Genomic DNA, 23,595 nt, shown 5'->3' with positions numbered 1-23,595 from the left:
TACTTGAGTTAGAAAAGGGGAAAACAGTTAACGCTGATTTTTTGAAACAACTAGAGGAAACCGTAAAAGCGGTCGGTTCCATTACAACCCTCAGACCAACTTCAACTGTAGAGATCAGAGACTTGGATGCCGTCACGGAGAAGAAGGAAGTTGATGACGCTGTGAGAAAAATGCTAGCTGGCACTAATGAAAATATCGATGTTAGGATCACAAAACCTAATCAACGACAACAAGTACGGGCTTATGTTACTCTCGCTATTGAAAGCGCAGAAAAGCTGCTCAAGCAAACGAATATCAAAATCGGATGGGTTAGTGCAAGGATGAGAGCTAGCACATCTCTGAAGCGCTGCTACCGGTGCTTCGGTGTCGGACACCTTCAATCAAACTGTAAAGGACCAGACAGAAGCGGAAAAGGTATATGCATCCGATGTGGAGAAGCTGGGCACAAAATGAAAGAGTGCACCAAAGAGCCCAAATGCTGCCTATGCACTGATGCCAATCGCAGTGAGACAAAGCATATGCCAGGCTCGGGCAAATGCCCGATGACAAAAGAACATGTCAAGACAAGATAAAATATGATTATACTTCAAGCAAATATGCACAGGAGTAAAAACGCAGACCTGGTAATGGAGCAGATGGTCTTAGAAAAAGGAGTTCAAGCAGTATTGATAAGCGAACAATACGCTCAATCCGAGAAAGCTTGGATCGAAGACGAGTCGGGAATTGCCGCTATCTGGCTGCCTAGGGGCTCAAATTTCGTAATAATCGCGAAAGCATCAGGCGATGGTTTCGTCTACGTTCAAAACAGCCAATTCACAATGATAAGCTGTTATCTTACACCGAACGACAATATAGATGAATTCACCCGGAAACTGGAAAGTATTGAAGCCAAAGCCCTTAGTTTAGAGGGACGACTAATAATAGCGGGAGACTTCAACTCAAAAGCAACCGAATGGGGCTCGGCGACAACGAACTCAAGAGGTAGACGAGTGCTGGGCATGGCAGCCAGACTAGGTTTAGTGGTACGCAACACAGGAACGACTACGTACCGAAAGCCAGGTTGTGAAGGCACAACACCCGACATAACCGTAGCATCGGAAAGCATAGTCTCCTTTAAAACCAAAGAGTGCGTGAAAATCGAAATAAAAGTACACGCAAATGGAACATAAACAAGCTAAACCCAGCGACGCTCCATAAGCGTAGAAAGTATACTAGAGCCAGAAGATTGGGCCCGGCGATACCGGAATCCGAAGAATACAAAAAGAGTAGAAAAAAATTGAGGAAAGCCATAAGCCAAAGCAAAAAAGACAAATGGGAATAGCTACGAAACGATCTAAACAACAACCCATGGGGGTTGGGCTACAAAATCGTTATGAAAAAGCTAGGAGCCAAATCCCCGGCTGCTGATATGGAAACCGAAGTGGTAAGCAAAATAGTCGACACACTCTTCCCAACACACTGTGCTGAGAGGGAAGAACTCGAGCACGAAGCAACGGAACCTGTCCCATTCACAGAAGAAGAACTAATGGATGCTGCAAAAGCAATGAAATGCAATAAAGCGCCAGGACCTGATGGCATAGTTGCAGAAATATTGAAACTATTAGCAATCGAACGCCCTCTTTTGCTGCTAAACATGTACAACGCATGCCTAAAAGAAGGAATTTTTCCAGAAATATGGAAAAAACAAAAATTGGTACTAATCAGTAAGGGGAAGGGAGACCCAACATTAGCGTCCTCTTATAGACCGTTATGTATGCTGGATAGCACAGAAACTGATAAAGCATAGGCTTAGCGAAGCCGTAGAGAACAGTGGCGGCCTCTCCGACAGGCAGCATGGTTTTAGAAGTGGCAGATCCACTTTAGGAGCCATCCAAGATGTAATAGCTAGCGTAGAACATGCCCAGGCGGGTAATCGATACTCCAAACGCTTAGTATTACTAGCCACACTGTATATTAGAAATGCTTTCAACAGTTTAAGCTGGAACCACGTAATTGACGCCTTAAAGGTAACATTCAAGATCCCGAATAATCTATTGAAGATTATTCGTAGCTATCTCAGCAATCGCGTGCTCTTATACGAAACGCGAGAAGGGTGTAAGGCTAAACAAATAACAGCAGGTGCGGCTCAAGGATCAATACTTGGACCTGAACTCTGGAATATAAGCTACGATGAAGTCCTTCGAATAGAGATGCCTGAGGATGTGCATTTAGTGGGATACGCAGATGACATTGCAGCTGTAATAATCGCCCGAAACACCGACGAAGCCAAAAGAAAGTTAAATCAGGTGATGATCCGAGTCCAGACATGGCTAGAAGACCATGGATTAAAGCTGGCCACAGAGAAAACAGAGCTAATCCTTCTAACGAACAGACGTATCCCATTAGAAGTAGACATACAAGTACTTGATGCCACTTTATCCACAAAAAGAGTGGTCAAGTACCTAGGAGTGCAATTAGACACAAGGCTAACCTACTGGGCGCATATAAACCATGCTGCCACAAGAGCTGCCAAGGTAAGCGGCATGTTAAGTAAGCTCATGGCAAACCTTGGAGGTCCAACGCAGAACAAGCGCAAACTTTTAATGGACACGACGAACTCGATTCTCTTATACGGATACGAAATATGGGCAGATTCGCTTAAGGTGCAATGCCGGCGGAAAATTCTGCAATCTGTGCAACGCAGAGTATCTGTGGCGAATGGGAAAAGTGAGCCAACCAAACTGCATATATGGAGATACTGAGTATGATGATGCGGAACACACCTTCTTTAAATGCGAGAGGGGGAACGTAGAGAGAACAGGTCTGCAGCGAGCTATTGGTGTATTTACACCTGAAGAAATTATTGAGAAAATGATGATAGACGAAGAAAAATGGAATGCCGTCGCAAATTTTGTGGAGGATATTATCCGAAAAAAGAAGCGCGAAATGGAAAGCTATGCTGAAGAGCATTGAGCATAGGCTTCTCAAAACAGGCGACCCTGTACGCAGGGTGAGTAAGTAAGTGTCCTTCTTAGGACGCCGTCTTGGTCCTCTACCTCGAAGCAATGCGGAAGCAGTCCCGGAGGGATATTTTTAGTGGAATCACCACACACGTAGTAGCGACGGTTACTATATGGTGCGAAGGCATTTTTAACCCAACCTCACCGCCAAAAAAAAAAAAAAAAAAAAATGGTGTGGCCACTAAAACAGTCCTTCCTCCTCTACTGGGGAGACTCCCCTGTCAGAACTGCTTTGTGCATTTCTTCGGGAGGGTCCAGAACGGTGTCCATGAAAAGGACCAATTCTATTCACCCACGTCTGGGTCCACCATATTTGTAGCCAGCATTCATGCTATAGGCTCGTCTTCTTGTGTCTCTATCTACGGTTCTTCATGTTGTCGGCTTATCTTCTAGTCAGATATATTAGCATGTCGGTTAGGCATCTCTGTCTATGTCAAGTTTTTTGGCACGTAGGACTCGCTCTATATACGTGCGAATAATTTGCCAATTTTCTGCGCTTTCTATCATTTTATCAGTGATGTTATCAGTTCTTAAGGGGCCTAGTCTGCCTTCGATAGCTTTGCGATCTAGTTTCCATTTCTCACATTTAAAGAAAGTGTGATCTGCGTTGTCAACAAGTGCATCTCCGTAGATGCATTTATAGGTTTCTGACTTCTCTATTTTGTTAAGGTTCGGCCGCCGTAGCCGAATGGGTTGGTGCGTGATTACCATTCGGAGCTCACAGAGAAATCGTTGGTTCGAATCTCGGTGAAAGCAATATTAATAGAAACATTTTTCTAATAGCGGTCGCCCCTCGGCAGGCAATGGCAAACCTCCAAGTGTATTTCTGCCATGAAAAAGCTCCTCATAAAAATATCTGCCGTTCGGAGTCGGCTTGAAACTGTAGGTCCCTCCATTTGTGGAACAACATCAAGACGCACACCACAAATAGGAGGAGGAGCTCGGCCAAACACCTAACAGAAGTGTACGCGCCAATTATTTATTTATTTTTTTATTTATAAAAATATCTATGTCCAGATAGCATCTGTGTAGTATAATAGTTTACCTCGCCGAAATGTCTGTTATACCATTTGTCTAGATTTGGTATAAGTCTCTTCGTCCATGTGCCTTTCGTCTCTGACTCCTATCGCTCTTGCCATATTTGCGGTGTATGTGCTCTAATTTGCTGCTTTGCGCTCGTTTTAGTACGGGCGCGTGTTTAGTCTCCTATGGCGTTTGTCTCGCTCTTTTTAAAATTCCATAGTTCTTTTCACTCTCTCGCTAGCAGATTCATAGGTACCGTGCCGCTAATAATGAGTACTGCTGCTTCAGATACCGTGCGATAAGCTGAAGCAACACGGAGGGCGGCGGTTCTTTGGACCTTGGCCAGGATCTTGTGGCGACACTCAGTTGTAAGTTTGTCTGCCCATACCTCAAATCCGTATAGTAAAATGAATACCGTCGTGTCCATGAGCCGCTTCCGCCTGCTTGCGATGGGTCCTCCGATGTTAGCCATTAGCCTTGATAGCATTGAGATTGTTTTGGTGGATTTTTCAGCAGCGTACTGGATTTGTGCCCAGTATGTCAGCTTGTTGTCGAATTTGATGCCCAAATATTTCACCACTTTTTTGTTGTTGTTTTGTTCTCTGTGTAGACTGGCATTGTCACTTCCACAGGTATGCGCGCCCTCGTGAATAGTATCAGTTTTGTTTTTTCCGAAGCTAAGCTAAGGACTTGCGAATCGAGCCATGTCTTGATTCTTGTCATCGTTTGTGTAAGGTTCCACCTTGCTGCGTCTAAGTCCCGTGCAGTAATTACTGCCGCAACAACGTCCGCATATCCTACTAGGCAGCAGACGTTCCAGAGATCGGGGCCTAGTATGGACCCTTGGGCCGCGCCAGAGGTTATCATTTTTGTCCGTTGTCCTCTTCTTGTACCATAAATGAGTACGCGATCCTTGAGGTAACTGCAGATCATCTTCATCAGGTGTTGGGGTATTTTGAACCGCTTCTCAAATACGTCTATCATATTTTTCCACTTTGCGCTGTTGAAAGCGTTTTTTACATCGATTGTAGCGAGGAGCACGATTGGTCGGGAAAAATGATTTATGCTCCGTGCTTTTACTATGCTCTTTACTACATCCTCAATTGCTCCAATTGTGGACCTTCGCGGTCTAAAGCCGTGTTGCCTATCCGAGAGGCCTCCCGATTCGCTTATCGCTGCTGCCATTCGATACGCTGATGGGGTTTCCGGGTCACCTTTCCCTTTGCTTATGAGGACAAACTTTTGTCTCTTCCAAATTTCTGGAAAAGTTCCTTCATATAAGCAGGCATTGTACATGTGGAGAAGCGTTTGTGGGCGGTTAACTGCGATAATTTTGAAAGCCTCCGATGGAACTCCATCAGGACCTGGCGCTTTGTTATTTTTGAGAGTTGCATAATATAATATAATATAATATAATATAATATAATATAATATAATATAATATAATATAATATAATATAATATAATATAATATAATATAATATAATATAATATAATATAATATAATATAATATAATATAATATAATATAATATAATATAATATAATATAATATAATATAATATAATATAATATAATATAATATAATATAATATAATATAATATAATATAATATAATATAATATAATATAATATAATATAATATAATATAATATAATATAATATAATATAATATAATATAATATAATATAATATAATATAATATAATATAATATAATATAATATAATATAATATAATATAATATAATATAATATAATATAATATAATATAATATAATATTTTTGCTAATAGTAGTCCCTAGTCTTAGTTTCTGGCAAGAACAGACCTCCTCTGACATGAACAGCTTATTATAAAAAAACATGTGCCGATCAGAGGCGGCATAAATATGTTGGCCCGATTCGGTGGACAACATCAAGATGCGCAGCAAAGGTATATATAATAGGGGTCTTCACACGAGCTCGTTGGTTCATTACTTGGCAGTTTCACGTATATTTTGTTTTTGTAAACCCAACAAAGCACCTTTGAACAGCGGTGGCAAGCTTGGCAGACGAGAAGGGAAGGAAAAAAACCAAGTAAGTTATTGTTTCATTCAAAATTTTTATACTCCAGGGGTATCAAGTGTATTTTCATCCAGTCAAGGGTATTTTCATCCAGTGAATGAAACGAAGCTAATTCGCAAGTTACTCAGCTGGTGTGAAAGAGCATTTCCAAACTAATAGAAAAAAGTCAAAATATGTATAGTTAAACATATTTGCCGAACTGATAACTAACAAACTGCCAAAGTAACGAAATTGGTTTTAGTACTCCTAATAGTAAGGGTAATAGTAATATAAAGGCTCTTTCAAAAGATGCGCCTGGACCTTGTTTAAAAATAAAACTTGTACAAATTTAGTTTCTTTCAACTATTTATGAAAAATTACACTATTGAATATCCACCATGAGCATGGACTCAAGTAAAATCCGCCAAACAATCGATTTATGAATGCCTAATTGTTAAGAACGTCGAGATATCGATGTTCAAGGCTGATTTGCGCAACAGCAGCAATATCCTAAACAGAACATACATTAAAAAGATCTATTAAGATCGACATTTTTAAAATAACTTTCAATAATTTGAACGAGTTGTTTTGTCATGTAAAATTATGCGTCTGACAAGTGTCGAAGATGACATAAAAAGGTACCGTCTAGGAATTATTTTGTAGTACAGACATCTAGGCGTCACTCTTGAAAGGCCCTTTACAGTATAACGCTTGCAATAGTAGCACACTGGATGCTAGGGCTTTCAGTGTAAATGCCTATGTATTATGTACTCATAAGACAATAAAAATGGCAGTAGCTATTAAGCACAGAACTCCTTTGTTAATATTTTATTTTTAATTTTTATGGACCTATTTTTACACCAGTAAGTACCATTTTTAGTGGTGAATGATTCAATTGCAGGAATTTGGAAGAGAAAGGTCACCCTACTGCACATATGTATGTATGTTTAAAAATACTTTGATTAAAGTTTAATTTAGTATTTTTACCTGTGAGTTACATATGTATATTCTTAACTGTAGCAGTCGATAACCAAAGCTTCAGCGACAACATCCAATATGGTTATGAAAGTTATAAAAGCATTTAAATTCTCTATGATTTGCTGTTTGGAGCTGACATACTTAGCAATTTTATTGCTGCCCCTATCCAGTGCAGTAAATATTAGCGACAGCAGAAGTGCCGCGAGCCAAAATTGGCTGTGGCCAACAGCAGCAGCAAATATAACAAATATTCGGTCGGAGCCTAATTATCCATCTTCACCGGCAACCACAATTATTATCATATGCAATGTTTACTTCACACTATGCATCAATCATTATCATCGGCGCAATTTCAACTACAACTATAAAAATGCTGAAAACTACAATGATATCAGACATAGAAACTTCGATCTGTTTCGTCGGCTAAATGAAAGTAAAAGCCAAGATAAGGAACTCCAGTCAAATGAAAATAGCAACAGTAATAGTTGGAGTTTGGAACAGCAATGGAGACGAAAAGAGCGTATCACTTGTAGTAGCGCTAAAGGTGAACGAAGTGTTTCAAAAGCAAATAACCAGCGTTACTTTGATGATATATTTGAAGTAACATTGTTTATGCTTCTCGCCATTTTCGTAGAAGTGATTCCTCTTACTCTGCGCTATGTACGCCAGCGAACCATAATTTGCTGGCGTCAACTGCAACTATTTTGCTGTTGTTCAAATTGGAACATTGCAAGAACACTATTTCAACGACAAAGGTTACATCAGCAACGTGGAATTGCATTGAACTGTGTATGTGATGTAATGAAACTGGCTTTAATAAAATGGAAAAGTAAGCAAGATCTTCTGCAGAAGCACCCATACACAATTCGGCAGAATCAGTTGACAGTTTTTGCAGTGATTACCGGGAAAATATTTGCACTTTTCGTTCAAGGTACCACTAGTCCATCTACCGATATTTCGATATCAGCAGATGCCAGAGGTATGTGTACAACAGCAGGAAAACTTATATTTTTGTCTGGAGTACCGGGAGCAACAGTTACTAAAATTTCGAAAAACTGTAAAAATACATGCCAGCATTTTTTACTAACGACTATTGTTATTAGCCCCGTTACATTCACTCACAATGAGACTATTTTAACAGATCGTGTACTTTACATTTTAATACCACAAGACAACAGGATATTTCGTAGCCGATTAGCTCTTTTTACAATGATATTTCAACAGCTACCAATTATCGATATATGTTACGACTGCAATTGTTTTAATGGTGGCGTATGCAGCAACGAAAAACAGAAATTTTCCGACTCCAATAGGTCTGAAAGTTGTAGTAATGACGACAGATCCCATCAAAAACGCAAAGTGTTCGTGATATTACAACCTTTATTTGATCATACTGACACTATACCAGAAAACCATGAAAATAAGTATGTCGAAGTACGTAATAATAGTCGTTATTTGAAATCGTCCCGAAAAAAATTACTTAAATTAAAAAAATATAAAAATAAAGCCAAGGCCAAATTGCCTCTCGGGCACGCCGCCAATGACTTTTTTAATAAAACCCTTTGGCTTTTCAAATGTGGTCAGGAATTTTATAATGCCCTAAATGTTGCTATTGCGCAAAAGAAGGCGCAAACATTTTGCGAGTTGTTTTGGCCGGGGGCAAAGCTTCACAGCCATCAAGCAAACACGAATCAAAAATCAAAGGCAGTAAAATCTATAAAATCAACAAAGGGAGCAATGGCAGCAGAATTTGACGTATCGATGAGTTTGAGCTGCACACCTGTGACAGCAATAAAACATCGAAGGACAAAAAATAATAATACCGATTGGAAACATTGCATGCATGATATTATCAAACTCGACTTATGCTGTTGTTTTTGGTGTTTTTATTGTTATCGTCGGTACAAATACGCATTTGGAAGAAATTTCAGTGGTAGTTGCAACACTAATTGGCGGCAATATGCCTTTAACTATCCGCATTGTATATACTGCTACTATTATTGCTATTGTTATTGCTGTTTTAATCACTGTTACGGTTGCTGTTGCTGGATAAAATTACAGTCAGCATCAATTACATGTCCATACTGCCAATTAGTCAGCAGGTTAAATAATCAACCCCTTACGTGCTATATTAAGCTCAACAGAAATACGGAAGCAGGAAGCACAATAACACACCTAAATCAACCTAAGCAGCAGAGAGTACCACACAAATTAGATGACTATAGAAATTTCTTCCAATCCAATCTAAAAAATTTCACCTATCCATGTTCTGACTGCCCACATTTGAATTCCTCTGGTACATTATATCGGTACCAAAACCTACATCACTGTTGCTTACTTTTCACTAAAGATGTCACTACGGTAACAGCAACGACGGCGACGACAGACAACGAAGAGACTATATCTAAAAAAAAATCGAATTTAATACAATACGTCCGTTGCGGTACAATATATTTGGGCAAATATTTATTTGATCAATTAATCCATATAGCGGACTATTTTTACCGGTACATCATTGCGGTGCTTCGAGTGAAAATATCTGTACCGGGATCGGCGGCTATTGTAATCAAAGTACCAAGAGAACAACAGCAGCAGCAACAACAACAGCAAATGATTTGCATTGCGCACGATCAACAATTAAAAATGAATAATTTATGTAAAATTGTTTGCAACAACTGGAAGCGACATCGCCGAAGGAGGCGACGACGGCGACGACGACGAATAAATAAGCAGGAACAGCAACAACAGCAATCTGTTGCACTCCAGCAGCAACATATAAGTAGTGAAAAAGACACGGTACTACACCGCTTGCATATATGGGACGTTAAAGAGTGCAAAACAATCGCACGAAATGTACCATCCGTGATATTATCAAACACAACGCCTGTATCAATGTTAGCAGCAATACGTCTAGCAAATCACAAAATGATCGCCTTGAGTGAAGGGACACGAAAGGAAATGATGAACCCGCCACCAACACCGACAATGATAACGTCACCAAGCTGCACAGGATCAGCTGGTGTAGCACGTATCAGCCGAAGCCGAACTAGACAAAATCTTGTGTGGCTGTTCATTGGACTGGTATGGTTTGAGGGACCGAAATACGTGAACTGCAGTATAAATGGAAATAACCAATCACAGCAGCCTACTACTCAAGCTCAAACGCAAACAGAAACAGCAACAGCAACACATACAGCAGACAAAGCGCCTCTACAGCCGCTTTCTACACCGTCACACGTTTGCCAGCATCAACGGCAGCAATATCAAACACAGCCAACGCGGATAACGACAAGTTTACTTTTATTAACCCCAAATCATAAACCTATAATCAAAGCGACACAAACACAAAAAACAACAACTTTTGATGATGAGGCCGCCATGTCATTCGAGTACAAATTGAGGTATGGAAAAAACACCAATATCAATGGCAAGAGCATACGGAGTGACAATTGTTTGTCTTCACGAAGACGGGCTTCCATAATAGCCGCAGCAACAAATGAAAAGCAGACTCGGCCACACAATTCCGATTCGATTGTGCTCATCAATCGCAAGCATTACGACTGGCTCGAATCGGAAGCTGAAGTTGATTTTCTAAATGAAGAAGGTGAGTTTTGATCACGCGAATACAATACATACATACATTATTCATATATGCATATACAAATGAAACAGAAGGTTCCAAGAGGGTTAATATTTTGGGGGTTTTATTTATATGTACTGTAAGGTCTCTGGACACGTTCCACAGAAAAGCGCATACAAAAATTCGAATTAAAAAATACTTTACTGCCTTGAAGAAGTAGGGATACGTTCCGTAATTTTCTAAAATCGCATAAACCAAAACAACGCATTAAAATTAAAAAATTACTTCGAATATCTGAAAGGAATTCATATAAAAGCTTTAAATGAACTTGTGTTCAAACTTAATTCATTTTATTTTATTGAAAAATAATATAATTTTACATTTTTTAATCATTATCGCTATCTGATAATGGTTTGCACCATTTGTGAAGTGGTTCCAAATCACCTGCATCATCAGAAGAGACTATCTCTGCAATAAATACTTGCGGTAAAGGCGATGGATCTTCTCAAACTTCATTCTCGTTCTATGCAGCTCTTTCACAATATCAGTAATTAATCAATACAATCAGTAATTAAACTTTTTTTTCTTTTTTTTCCTCGTCACTATCACTTTATAGACCTACGACGACATCTAAAATTAGATCAATAATATCATTGTCACTTAAGGCATCGTCTACAAGCAATTCATTTATATCATCTCGGTTGAAGCTATTAAAACCATCTCTTCCTAAATAAGCCTATAGGTATGTTTGTTCAAGAAATTTTTGGATGGAAACGCGCAGCTTTAAAATCCGCATAAAAAGAGACCTTACAGTACATGTGCATACATATGGATTTTTTTCAAATAAGTTAAAAACCGTTGTCGCAAATCTTACTCATTGTACGATAACACTGTGGAACAAATTCAGGTTAGCAAAAATTAGGTCCATTCTGAGAGTGGCGGGTGAAAATAGAGGCGAAATTAGAAGACCCGTATCGCGCCGTTTTTTTATTTTAATTTGGATTTTTTTTTTAATCGGCCTTCGAAGTTTGCAGTCAAATGCCGATTTTCAGTATATTGTTTCATAAGTACCACACAAATTTTCGAAATCAATTTTTTCAAAAATTGTAATTGTTGCACAGGTCTCTAGCAATAATTTGGCTTTTACAGATTGAAAAAATATCAATTAGTCGACGAGTTATAGCCAAAAAACCATATAAACAATTTTGCTCCGATTTCGAACTTCGAAGGCCGATTAAAAAAAAATTCGAACTAACATAAAAAAACGGCGCGATACGGGTCTTCTAATTTCGCCTCTATTTTCACCCGCCACTCTCAGAATGGACCTAATTTTTGCTAACCTGAATTTGTTCCACAGTGTAATGTGAGATGGCGTCTACGATTTTCATACTCACATTAAATAGATTTAAATCAAACGGAGGATTGTTTACTGGTTACCCTAGGAAAATTTTTATACAAGATAATCTTTAGATATTGATTTTCGTTTGTTTAAAAACACGAGCAATGCACAAGCGCTTATTATTAACACTAATCAATTTAAAGTGATTTTGATTTTAATAACACATACATATAATTTTTTATTCAATCAATATGAACAAAGATGTTTTAATAGTAATATACGCATTTTGTATTAAGAAAATGGTTGGTGTTAAAAATAAATTTCAGTGCTTTTGTCGAAGCAATATTCAACTTACAGCATGAGTCTGTATTTCTTTCATAACTCTTTTTCAAGTGATTTTATCAATAATTTAGTTAAAATTTGTATATGTATGTATGTGCATATATTTTTATAGAAAAGGAAAATACGACCGGTACCACACATAGTTTAGCTTAGGCGTAATTATCTACATAGTTTGTACACCAAAAATAGTCAATATTGAATCCAATCGACGCATTTGTGCTCAATATTAATATTTCACGTTCCAAAAATGTTCTTCGGACCAGGGTAGTCATAGAGAGACTAGCCGCAGACATACCTATGTATTTGGTACCCGGACATAAGGGCATTGCAGAAAACGAAATTGTTGATGAGATTGCCAAAAGCGCTGTTTACACACAATTCGAACAAGAAAACGACATACTGAAACCTTTAAATACGGTATACATGACATCGCTGCGGACATGAAAATACGGATAGACAGGGGGTGGAATAATCTAGCCACTTGTAAAACCGCGAAAATCATGTGTACACAGAACGCAGATAAATACGCCAGATTCGTACTAGCCCTGTCTAGGAAGGACAGCAGAACTATCGTAGGTATACTGACAGACCACAATTTGTTGGCGGCACACGCATACAAGATGGAAATTACAAACAATAAAAGACTGATTCATTGCATTGTTTGCAATGAACTAGAAGTGAGGGAAACTCTAGAACACCTTTTGTTCTTGCCGTGCATTAGTTAGAATCCAAATGAAATGTTTAGGAGCTCTACAATATGAGAGGTTAGAATGCCTTTCGGGGTTAGAGCTTCAAAGCTTACTTAGATTCGCAAAAGACGCAGGCTTCTTACAAGAAGCCTACTTCAAGGAAACGAAAATGTCAAGCTCCATCAGGTACTACTAAGGACCAGTAGGTCTATGTGATTGCTTTCAGCCAGCCATGTCAACCTAACCTAATCTAATATTTCAGAATCGGAGCGTAATTATTAATTAATTAAACCGATTAAAGTAATTAATAAAAATCAATTGCATATAAAAAATATTTTGTATCAATAACACTGTGTGACAAAAAAAAAAATTAAATTAACTTTTATGGAGACCTAGCACAACTTATGGCTATAGAAAAACTAAACAAAATGGTATAGGAGAAATTTCCAATACACCCCCAAAATCTCGTTTTATGGCTGTTGTAAAGAAAAGAGGATTCTAATTTTTAATAGCTTCTTTGATTGATGCTTTAAAAAACCTGTAAAGGTATTTATTTATTTTATTCTTTTAGTTTTTACATATTTTTTACAATTCATAGTTTAATTATATTTCAGTTTTTCTTTACCTTAGTTTTCCTCTCTTATTCTTTATTTCTTTCAATTAGGCCTTATAAGTGTCCGCGTACACCGATAAAAATGAAATGAGCGATATAAAAGAGTAAAGCTTAGTTATAGTGACAAGTCATAATTTCGCGCAGAGTTGCTCTATTTCGTAAATTTTTACGGGTTGCTTAAGTCAGCAACAATGTCCCCCCGGTAAGCGGACGAATCTTCGGAGCTTGCCTTGTCTTTGCCGATGTCGAGCACTGCAAGCTTTACTGCTGGTCGTTCTAAAACACCTTGCCTCGTTTTTACTTTAGCACGCCTTACTTGTCCATCTTTTGCCATCGTTGTTTCCACGACTATACCTTTTAGCCAAGTGTTCCTTTCTGCGTTTTCATCGACAATCAATACGATGTCACCCTCGCTTATGGGTTTCACTTTTTCAAACCATTTACTGCGACGTGTAAGTGATGGAATCATTTCACGTACCCATCGACGCCAGAATAAATTCGCAAACATCTCGCTTTGACGTAAATTCATTTTTAAGCTAATTTCTTCAGGTTTACAAAACGGCTTGGCTCCATTTGAACTGCCCAATAAAAAATGGTTTGGGGTAATCGGTTCCTGGTCCTCATAGTCGAGCGATAGATATGTCAGCGGTCGAGAATTAATGATCATCTCCACCTCCAGCAAAGCCGAACGTAAACTTTCATCAGAGAATCTCTGCGACGGCGAGATCTTATACAGCACTGCCTTTGTTGTTCTTATTAGGCGTTCCCATGCTCCCCCCATGTGAGGTGCAGCTGGTGGATTAAACTTCCAGGCGATACCTTTGTGAGCAAGTTCACGTTCTACGATAGAAGTATTCAGTTTAAGCAACTCGTCTTTTAAAAAGCTATCAGCCCCGCGAAAATTCGTACCGTTATCGCTATATATTTCAACAGGGCAGCCACGGCGAGCAATGAAATTTCGCAAGCACATTAGACAGGAGTCAGTACTTAGAGAATGGGCTATTTCTATGTGTATAGCTCTTATTGTCAGGCAGGTCAGCAATACTCCCCACCTCTTCTTCGCCTTGCGGTTTTCAGTAACTAAGATCGGCCCAAAATAATCGATTACAACATACGTAAAGGGACGAGAGAATGCGGCAAGCCGGGCTATGGGTAATTGTGCCATTTGTGGAGCTTGAGGAGCGGCGTTCGCGATTTTACATACTTGGCAATTTCGCCTCACAGCTTTAAATAACGATCGCAGTTTTGGTATAAAAAACAATTGTCTTACCTCATTCAAGGCTGTCTCGTGCTGAATATGGTAAAAGCGTTGATGATAGTGATCTACTATAAGATAGGTTACTCGATGACCAGGTGGTAGAACAATGAAATCACGTTGAGGCTGGTCGCATGACTGAAAATATGTTGCCCTATTTTTCACGCGAATGAGATGCTCGTCGTCCATATAAACTTGCAGGTTTCGTAGCGGACCAGTTTTACATACAGGCTTACCAACTTTAAGCAATGATCAGTCGTAAAAATGTTCCATTTGGATTGTCTTAAAAATAAACAGTTTTGCACGCCGAAAATGACATGCGGTTAGATGACTGCCTTCCGATGTGATTTGGAGCCGTTGTTTAAGTTTTTCGATGTAAAGCACACAGTTTGCTATAGCTCTATATAGTCGAAGCCAATTCGAAAAATATTCAAAGTTGATATTTACCTTTCGCACGTTGTGAATTAGAAGCTTAGTTCGAAATTCGCTAGTGTTCACCGTACCCAGATCTTCTTGTGCCGGCCACTCTTTAGTAGGTAAAGTAAGGAAAGCGGGACCATTTATCCATTGATGAGCTACCTCAATGCAAGGCTTCGTTTTCGTAGCAATATCAGCGACATTCATTTTTGTTGGTATCCAACGCCATTCACTGATAGCAGTTGCTTCTTGGATTTCAGCAATACGAAACATTACAAATTGTTGAAATTTACGCGGATCACCACGAAGCCACTTTAGAACGGTTTTTGAGTCGCTCCAGATGCAACGCTTCTCAAATTTTATACGATGTGCTTCCTCAACCATGTTTGTTAAACGTGCACCAATTACCGCAGCCTGTAGTTCCAGTCGTGGTATTGAGAGCGGGCGCAACGGTGCGACCTTTGCTTTAGCTGCTACCAACCTACTGACGATGTGACCACCAGCTTCAATACGAAAATATGATACGGCTGCGTATGCATTTTCACTTGCGTCTACGAACGTATGCAGTTGTACTTTACAGTCATCCTCGTAAAGGAGTGGAGAGTAGCAACGCGGTACCGACACGCTAGTAATAACGGGAATGTATTCAATCCAAGTTTTCCATTTCAATGAAAGTTCATAATTTAACGGTTGATCCCAGTCTATTCCACTTCGCCAGATATCTTGAATAAGAATCTTTAGATATGAAGTTAAGCAAGCTACTAGTCCCAGCGGATCGAAAACTGACATGAGCACTTGCAATACTTCTCTCTTTGTAGGGATGACCCTGTCCGCGAATACGTTGCGCTTAAGCCGAACAAATTTGAGCACGTAGCTGAATGTATCGGATTATGGTTCCCAGTACATACCAAGTATTTTTTCGAAATTTATGACATCCTTACTGCAGTCAAATGATTTAAGTTGTGGCTCCCCATCTCCATTAAGCGCTGCTAAAACATCTGGCGAATTGCTTGACTAATTACGCATGTTGAAACCACATTTAGAGTGAACATCTCGAACATTTTTTGCCAATTTGATAGCTTCGTCGACGGTTTGAGTCGAATCAATAAAATCATCGACGTAATGGTGATTCTTTATTGCACACGCTACCTGAGAATTTTGAGCAGCGTGTACCGAAGCATTTAGGTTTCGCACGTAATGCGCTATACATGGAGAACAATAAGCACCAAAACTTAAAACGTTGAGCCTGTAAACGTTTATCGGATCATTCATGTTAGTACGCCAGAGAAAACGCTGAGCATCTGCGTCTGGGTGTCGTAACTTAATGCGGTGGAACATTTCTTCGATATCACCGCATATTGCGATTCTACCCATTCGAAAGTTGAATAATATATTTACTAGTGGAGTTAACATATCTGGCCCTTTCAGTAAGAAATTGTTTAGGGATACATCTCTAGATTTTGCGGCTGCATCCCACACAAGTCGAATTTTATTTGGCTTGTGCGGATTGCGGACAATAAAAACCGGCAAATACCAAATTTTGTCACCACGATCATTTATAGCTTCTTTCGGTAACTTGGTCGCATAATTTTTCTTAACTAAGTTGTCAATTTGTTCCTGCATATTGCGTTGTAGTTCAGGATTGCTAGATAACTTACGTTCCAGACATTTAAAGCGCCTAAGAGCTGTTGGCAAGCTGTCTGGCAATCGTATATTGTCATTTGACCACAGCAAGCCCGCGGTGTACTGACCCTCATGCAACTCGCAGTTACCCGAAATTTCTATGGCTCGTTGATCTTCCATTGAAACTGGATTTACCTTTGGCACTGAAATTCCAATATTTTCATTCAACATGAAAGACTTTACGAGTTCATGCAAGTTGTTATCGCTCTCACAGTCGCATTTATGTAAGTTTAATCCGTTACCTTTACTCTGATTATTACCGCCACCAAAAATTGTCCACCCTAATCTGGTTTTCGCCCCTACGGGATCTTGCCATCCACCTTCACGTACCTTCTGTGCCATTATCAAATTGGGGTTATATACACCAATAATTAGCTTAGGAACTATGTCAATAAAGTTTGGCAAGGGAATGCCTTTTAAATGTGCATATTTTGTTTTCAATTGGTCAGCAATCAAAGTTGATGATGACATATTTAATCTACTAACCGTGTAAACACCTCGGAGTGGATATATTTTCGCACCTTGAATATTACCTGAAATTCGTAAATCGAGTCGTTGCGAATCAGCTTCATACCGGTTTATGTCTCCAGTCCAGTGAATGCATAGAGGATCGGGAACGCCAGTCTCACCCAATTCATCTGCAAGTGTTTGATCTATAAGTGTTAGTGTAGATCCATCATCCATAAACGCGTATGTGGATATTGTTTTATTTCTTCCATACAAAACTATCGGCAAGATTCGAAAATATGTGGTGTTGTTGCTGGAAATCGAACGGTGGTTATTCAGCATCGTTGAAACTTCACTATTTTTGTTAACATCAGAATTGTGAAGGAGACTGTGGTGACGTACTGTGCAGCTATCCACCCCACACGACTTATTACTCCAGCAGCGGCGAGAGTGTGTTCCCAAACACTGGCGGCATAGATTTTTCCTCTTAACAAAGTCCCATCTCTCATTCATAGTGAGTGCTTTAAACCGGTCACACTGAGGAACCTTATGCGGGTTATTACATACTGCGCATCTAGGCATAGATTTTGCTTCTTCGTATTGTTTTAAAACGGCATCAGATTTATGCGTGTGCAAATGAGCTTCACGCTTGTTAAGTTTCTCTGAGAGTGATGCCGGATTCGTAACACGGCAAGCTGCTTCAGCCAATGTGGACAACCAGGTAGAAAAATCTTCCAAGCAAGGGTTATTCATGCCAGTTGAATAAATTGCCCAGTTAAGTTTTGACTCCTGAGAGAGCTTCTCAACGAATTCCTGCAATAGTAATGGGCTGTTGAGGTAACCGCTTAGTTTGCTTGCATGAATTATTGCTACTATATTCTTGATAGCAAATGCAAAGTCGATGAGTAGATCAAGTTTACCCTTAGGCGATGGTAATTGACGCGCCCTATCAATAAGTACTCTAAGTATTTGCTCAGGACGTCCAAAATACATTCTGAGCGTATTTATAATATCAGGTACCATCTCCGGTAATACCAGTAAATTGCGCACGACCTCCCTAGCCTTACCACGTAGACATTTTTGAAGGCGAACTAAATTCTCATGATGAGAGTAACCAGCCATTTGTGTGCTCTGTTCATATGCACTAACAAAAATATGCCACTCTTGGGGGTCACCGCTAAATACCGGCAAGTCTTTTGGCACGCATTGCCGCGCTGCAAACTGCGAAGTCGTCAAATTACAGGTATCGGCTGATTGAGTTGCGAATACCTGATTTGGCGAACGTGCTGTACTTGTTGGTGCTGTGAACGTTGTAAATATGTCTGGCGAATTACCGTTGCAGTCTACATGTATGGCCTGACTACGCTCTGCCGCAGTCCGCGTCGACGGCTGACGTGGTGACTGCATAACTGTATGTACCGGTACCTCACGCGCTGGACATATGTTGGTTCTGTTATTTTGTACAGGCTGCACTGGAGTAGGAGAAAATGCTGTGTTACCGCTCACATTAGTTCCACACGTTTTGGTGGGGCCAATAACACATGGACCTTCTATTTCCTCGTCTGCATCTTCTGCGTTTAAAATGCGAAATTTTTCCCGTAAATACTCTTCTCTTAAACGCATGGTCTCTTCTAGTTGCTGTAAACGGAGCTGTTTTTTTCTGCTATGGATTAGCAATTCTTGTGGTGCGCTGAGACTGCCACCGTCGCCATCTAGATTTATTTGTAAATTTTGATCTGCAGGCGGTGCAGGACTAGTGACGTTATACTCACAATCATTTTGCACTACAACTTCTTCAGCCACTGTGTTTAGCGTTGCTGGAGCACCGTTTAATTCCGCCATCATTTAATAAGGTTTTTTAAAGATTTTGTTGTAAAGAAAAGAGGATTCTAATTTTTAATAGCTTCTTTGATTGATGCTTTAAAAAACCTCTAAAGGTATTTATTTATTTTATTCTTTTAGTTTTTACATATTTTTTACAATTCATAGTTTAATTATATTTCAGTTTTTCTTTACCTTAGTTTTCCTCTCTTATTCTTTATTTCTTTCAATTAGGCCTTATAAGTGTCCGCGTGCACCGATAAAAATGAAATGAGCGATATAAAAGAGTAAAGCTTAGTTATAGTGACAAACCGTTTTTCAGTAGGTTTATGTGAAGAATCACTCCTAACTTCGCGAATTTCCATCCGATTTCGAATTTGTTTTTTTAGTTCGAAAGAACAAAAACAAGCCTTTTTGACAGTGTGTTGACAATTTTTCTGAAATGACAGCTGACGAGACTGTAGGCGGAACTGTTTGGATTTTTTTTATTTTTTCTCTATTTTTTCAACTTTGACATAATTTTTACGATATTATCCGATATTGAGGATTTTTTTTAGTACACTACTGTTATAGTAAATTTAATTTTGCGTCGAATGAGCTGTATTTGACTGTAATTGAATTAAAATTAATAGAGTTGTGTGAGTTTTAAGATTTTATTTTTTTTTTACTAATTTGGTATGTAGGTATAACTTACGCTAAATGGGAATAAGGACGTGTTTTGATGCGATATTATAGATACGTAATATTTATTGGAGTATATATGTATACATAAGAATACACTGTACTGCATACAACAGAACTGGTTAGAGCTGACGAAAATATCTGACATATTATAGCACATTTTTTTTTCAATAGAAATATGGAAAAGCTGTACCAAAGTTCACACTGAACATTGATTAACAAAAGAAGTTTGTTATTATAATTTAACCTTATTAAAACGTCAAAGTTTTATTGTTTGTTTCATTGAAATTCAAGAGACATAAATCAAAACGTTGCCAGAAAAGTCGAATTTCTCAATATTCTCGGATGATGTGGCATCATCAGCCTTATCATAAACCAGATGATTGTTATTTTTATAAAACGGACGTAAACGGTCATCATTATAAAACTCGAAAGCACATAAAGTATGCTGATGTTGCAACTGTTAAGAACCCCGTAGTCTTGGACGATATGATTGACTCAACTGCAGGAACTGAAGGAAGTTCAACTCATTGCTGATGATGATCAAATTGATAACAATAAACCCGATGATGAAGAGTACTTTCCGTCTGGTTCTAAGTCTTCAGAACGACACATTGTATCAAATTCAGATTTTCAGGATCTTTCTCGTGATTTACTTCTATCGGGAAGACAAAGAAACGCTCGCTTCTCGATTTAAACGATGGAATTTAGTTGATGACGACGTCAGATGTATGATGATGATCGAATTTCTTACAGAGAAGTATTCAAAACTGATGAAGAGAATGACAAATGTACCGTACCATACTAAACTCCAAAGGGCCGTTTCCAATGCATTTTTAAGTTTGGAACCAGTTCCGTTGTGTACTGCACCGTACCATACCGTACAGTGCTGCACTGCACAATACTCCAATAAATATTATGTGTTTATAATGACACTTGTTATCATTTTCATGCTTCGATGCCTACATACCAAATTAGTAAACAAAAAATAAAATCTTAAAACTCACACAACTCTATTAATTTTAATTCAATTACAGTCAAATGTAGCTCATTCGACGCAAAATTAAATTTACTATAACAGTAGTATACTAAAAAAAATCCTCAATATCGGATAATATCGTAAAAATTATGTCAAAGTTGAAAAAATAGGGAAAAAATAAAAAAATTCCAAATACTTCCGTCTAGAGTCTCGTCAGCTGTCATTTGTCAAATTGTCAACACACTGTCAAAAAGGCTTGTTTTTGTTCTTTCGAATTAAAAAAACAAATTCGAAATCGGATGGAAATTCGCGAAGTTAGAAGTGATTCTTCACATCAACCTACAGAAAAACGGTTTTATGGCCATAAAATGAGATTTTGGGGGTGTATTGGAAATTTCTCCTATACCATTTTGTTTAGTTTTTCTATAGCCATAAGTTGTGCTAGGTCTCCATAAAAGTTTATTTAATTTTTTTTTTTTGTCACACAGTGTAATTACTCATTCAGTAACGCATTAAATTGTCACATAACTTGAGTACTAATTGCAATGTATTCTTGATATTTTCAGGAAGATATTTTGTTAAATATTTTGACTCACTGGTCATGGTCTAGATAAAGCAGGAGAATGACACAGAAAGTATCTACCTATTAGACGGGGGGCCCCTTATAACGGAAATCAGCGTACTAAGACTATACTTCTTTCGGCTTAACAGAGATTTCGTGTGCGTAGCGTTGGGATGGGAGGTCGCCACAACTGTCGGACGATTCTGCAGGTGGTTTCGTTACGTGAGCGTTCGTTCGCTATTTTTATAAATTTCCTGGTATTTATTACTTTATTTTTCGCGATTTTGACAAGTCTGATGTCAGCCCAATACAGAACAAACAAAAGGAGGAGGAATTACATGTTTGTGAAAATTCAGTGAATGGCTTGGTAATATTGTGATTTGTGAGTTTAAAACTAAACAAACGAATGGAAACGAAGTGCCGCATGTTAAATTGTTAAGCATAAATTAATATAAAACCTGCAAATATAGTTTTTTCGTTTTTATGCGGAATACGCCGTGGCTAGAAAGTATATGTGTGTGTACATAATTTTTTGAGTTGGTTTGTTTCTATTGCTTTCGCCTACTCTTCTTCTTCACAAACAAGTAATTCCCCTTCCTTTTGTTTTTTTATTCATGGGTTCTTACGACACAGCGAAGCGCAATCTCTTATTCTGTCATTATTGATTGTATGCGTACTCATCAGTCAGTTTGGTGCCCCGTCGCGCCAGTTCGTCTACCCTACAGTTCCTCTCGATGTCGCAATAGCCAGGCACTCGTCTTACTTTTGGGTAAGATAACTCGGCCTTCTCTTTAAGAGAGGCGTGGCATTTCATGGCTACCGTAGAATTTTCTGTCAATTGTTTGAAGGATTTTACCGCCGTCTGACTATCAATGACAAATCTACGGTAAAATAGATTAGTGCCGCATATAAAGCTTTCGATGGCGTGGTTGACATAGCACTGATGATGAGATTAGAACCTTGCGAGGCTTATCAAGGCTAATCAACCACACAACTCCCGCTGTATAGAGGCAGTGTATTATTCTGGGTTCTATCCACCATTGACCTGCTGCAGTAGTACAACACTGTTATTGCTTCGCGTACCCTATCTGCTTCCTATCCACCACAATACACTTATTTTTTATACATTTTTTTGCGACCGGTAATTTTTTTATGGAAAGACCGAGTCTTTTGCGAATCTAAGTAAATTCGAAAGTTTGAACCCTGAGATACAATCCAACTTCTCACACTGCAAAGCTCTTAAGCATTACATTCATGTTCTTGGCAAGAATATGGAAGGTGCTCTAAAATTTCCCTTCCTTCTGCAGTTATCATTTTATGTAATTCTTATCTTGTATGCATGTGCTGCTAGCAAATTGTGCCCGGTCAGTATACCAACGATAGTTCTGGATTCTTTTCTAAATAGAACTAAAGGGTGATTTTTTAGCTTTATCTTTTGAATCAGTTAGTATAAACAGCTGTTGCACGTTTCGTGTTTTATTTCACTGTCAAACATCTTCAGTTTGGTCTATAACTTAACCGTGAATAGTCTTACAAACGAACAACGCCTGCAAATCATTGAATTTTATTATAAAAATGTGTGTTCTGCTAAGAAAGTTTATCGCGCGCTTCTTCCATTTTATTGTCAGTTTAACCGACCCGCTGAAGCGGCTATTCGAGCTGTTGTGACTTAATTTAGAACCAAATTTACATTATTGGACATCAAACCACCAACACGCTTACGTAGAGTGCGAACTGAAGAAAATATCGCAGCTGTATCGGCTAGTGTTAATGATGACCATAAATTATCGATTCGTAGCCATTCGCTGCAATTGGGCCTCTGTTACTCAATAACGTGGAAACTTTTGCGAAAGGATTTAGGTGTGAAACCTTTCAAAATACAGCTGATGCAAGAATTGAAGCCGAATGACCTACCGCAATGCAGAATTTTTAGTGAATGGGCTCTTGGAAAGTTCGCCGAAGATCCACTTTTTTATCGAGAAATTGTGTTAAGCGACGAAGCTCATTTTTGGATCAATGGGTACGTAAATAAGCAGAATTGTCGATTTTGGAGTGAAGATCAGCCAGAAGAATTGCATGAGCTATCAATGTATCCAGAAAAGGTCACAGTTTGGTGCGGTGTAAGGGCTGGAGGTATCTTTGGACCGT

The 23,595-nt window shown here is 38.8% G+C and overlaps 1 protein-coding gene across 3 annotated transcripts in view; it reads left to right on the top strand.

Annotated features, from left to right (window-relative positions):
- The window catches only part of LOC128870494 (uncharacterized), a 107,105-nt gene that overhangs the window by 19,181 nt on the left and 64,329 nt on the right, over window positions 1–23,595 (top strand). For 2 of the 3 annotated variants that reach the window (XM_054113174.1, XM_054113172.1), the window contains exon 1: window positions 5,806–10,643. In XM_054113174.1, coding sequence (XP_053969149.1) covers window positions 7,118–10,643 — 3,526 coding nt within the window. In that variant the 5' untranslated portion in view covers window positions 5,806–7,117. Of the gene's footprint in view, window positions 1–5,805; window positions 10,644–23,595 lie in introns of those variants that run through there. The other variant, XM_054113173.1, reaches the window with a different exon arrangement.

Source organism: Anastrepha ludens, chromosome X (assembly GCF_028408465.1).
Source record: "Anastrepha ludens isolate Willacy chromosome X, idAnaLude1.1, whole genome shotgun sequence".
Classification (NCBI taxonomy): domain Eukaryota; kingdom Metazoa; phylum Arthropoda; class Insecta; order Diptera; family Tephritidae; genus Anastrepha; species Anastrepha ludens.
The sequence above is the reverse complement of the archived record's forward strand: the minus strand, read 5'-3'. Positions and strand labels throughout refer to the sequence as shown.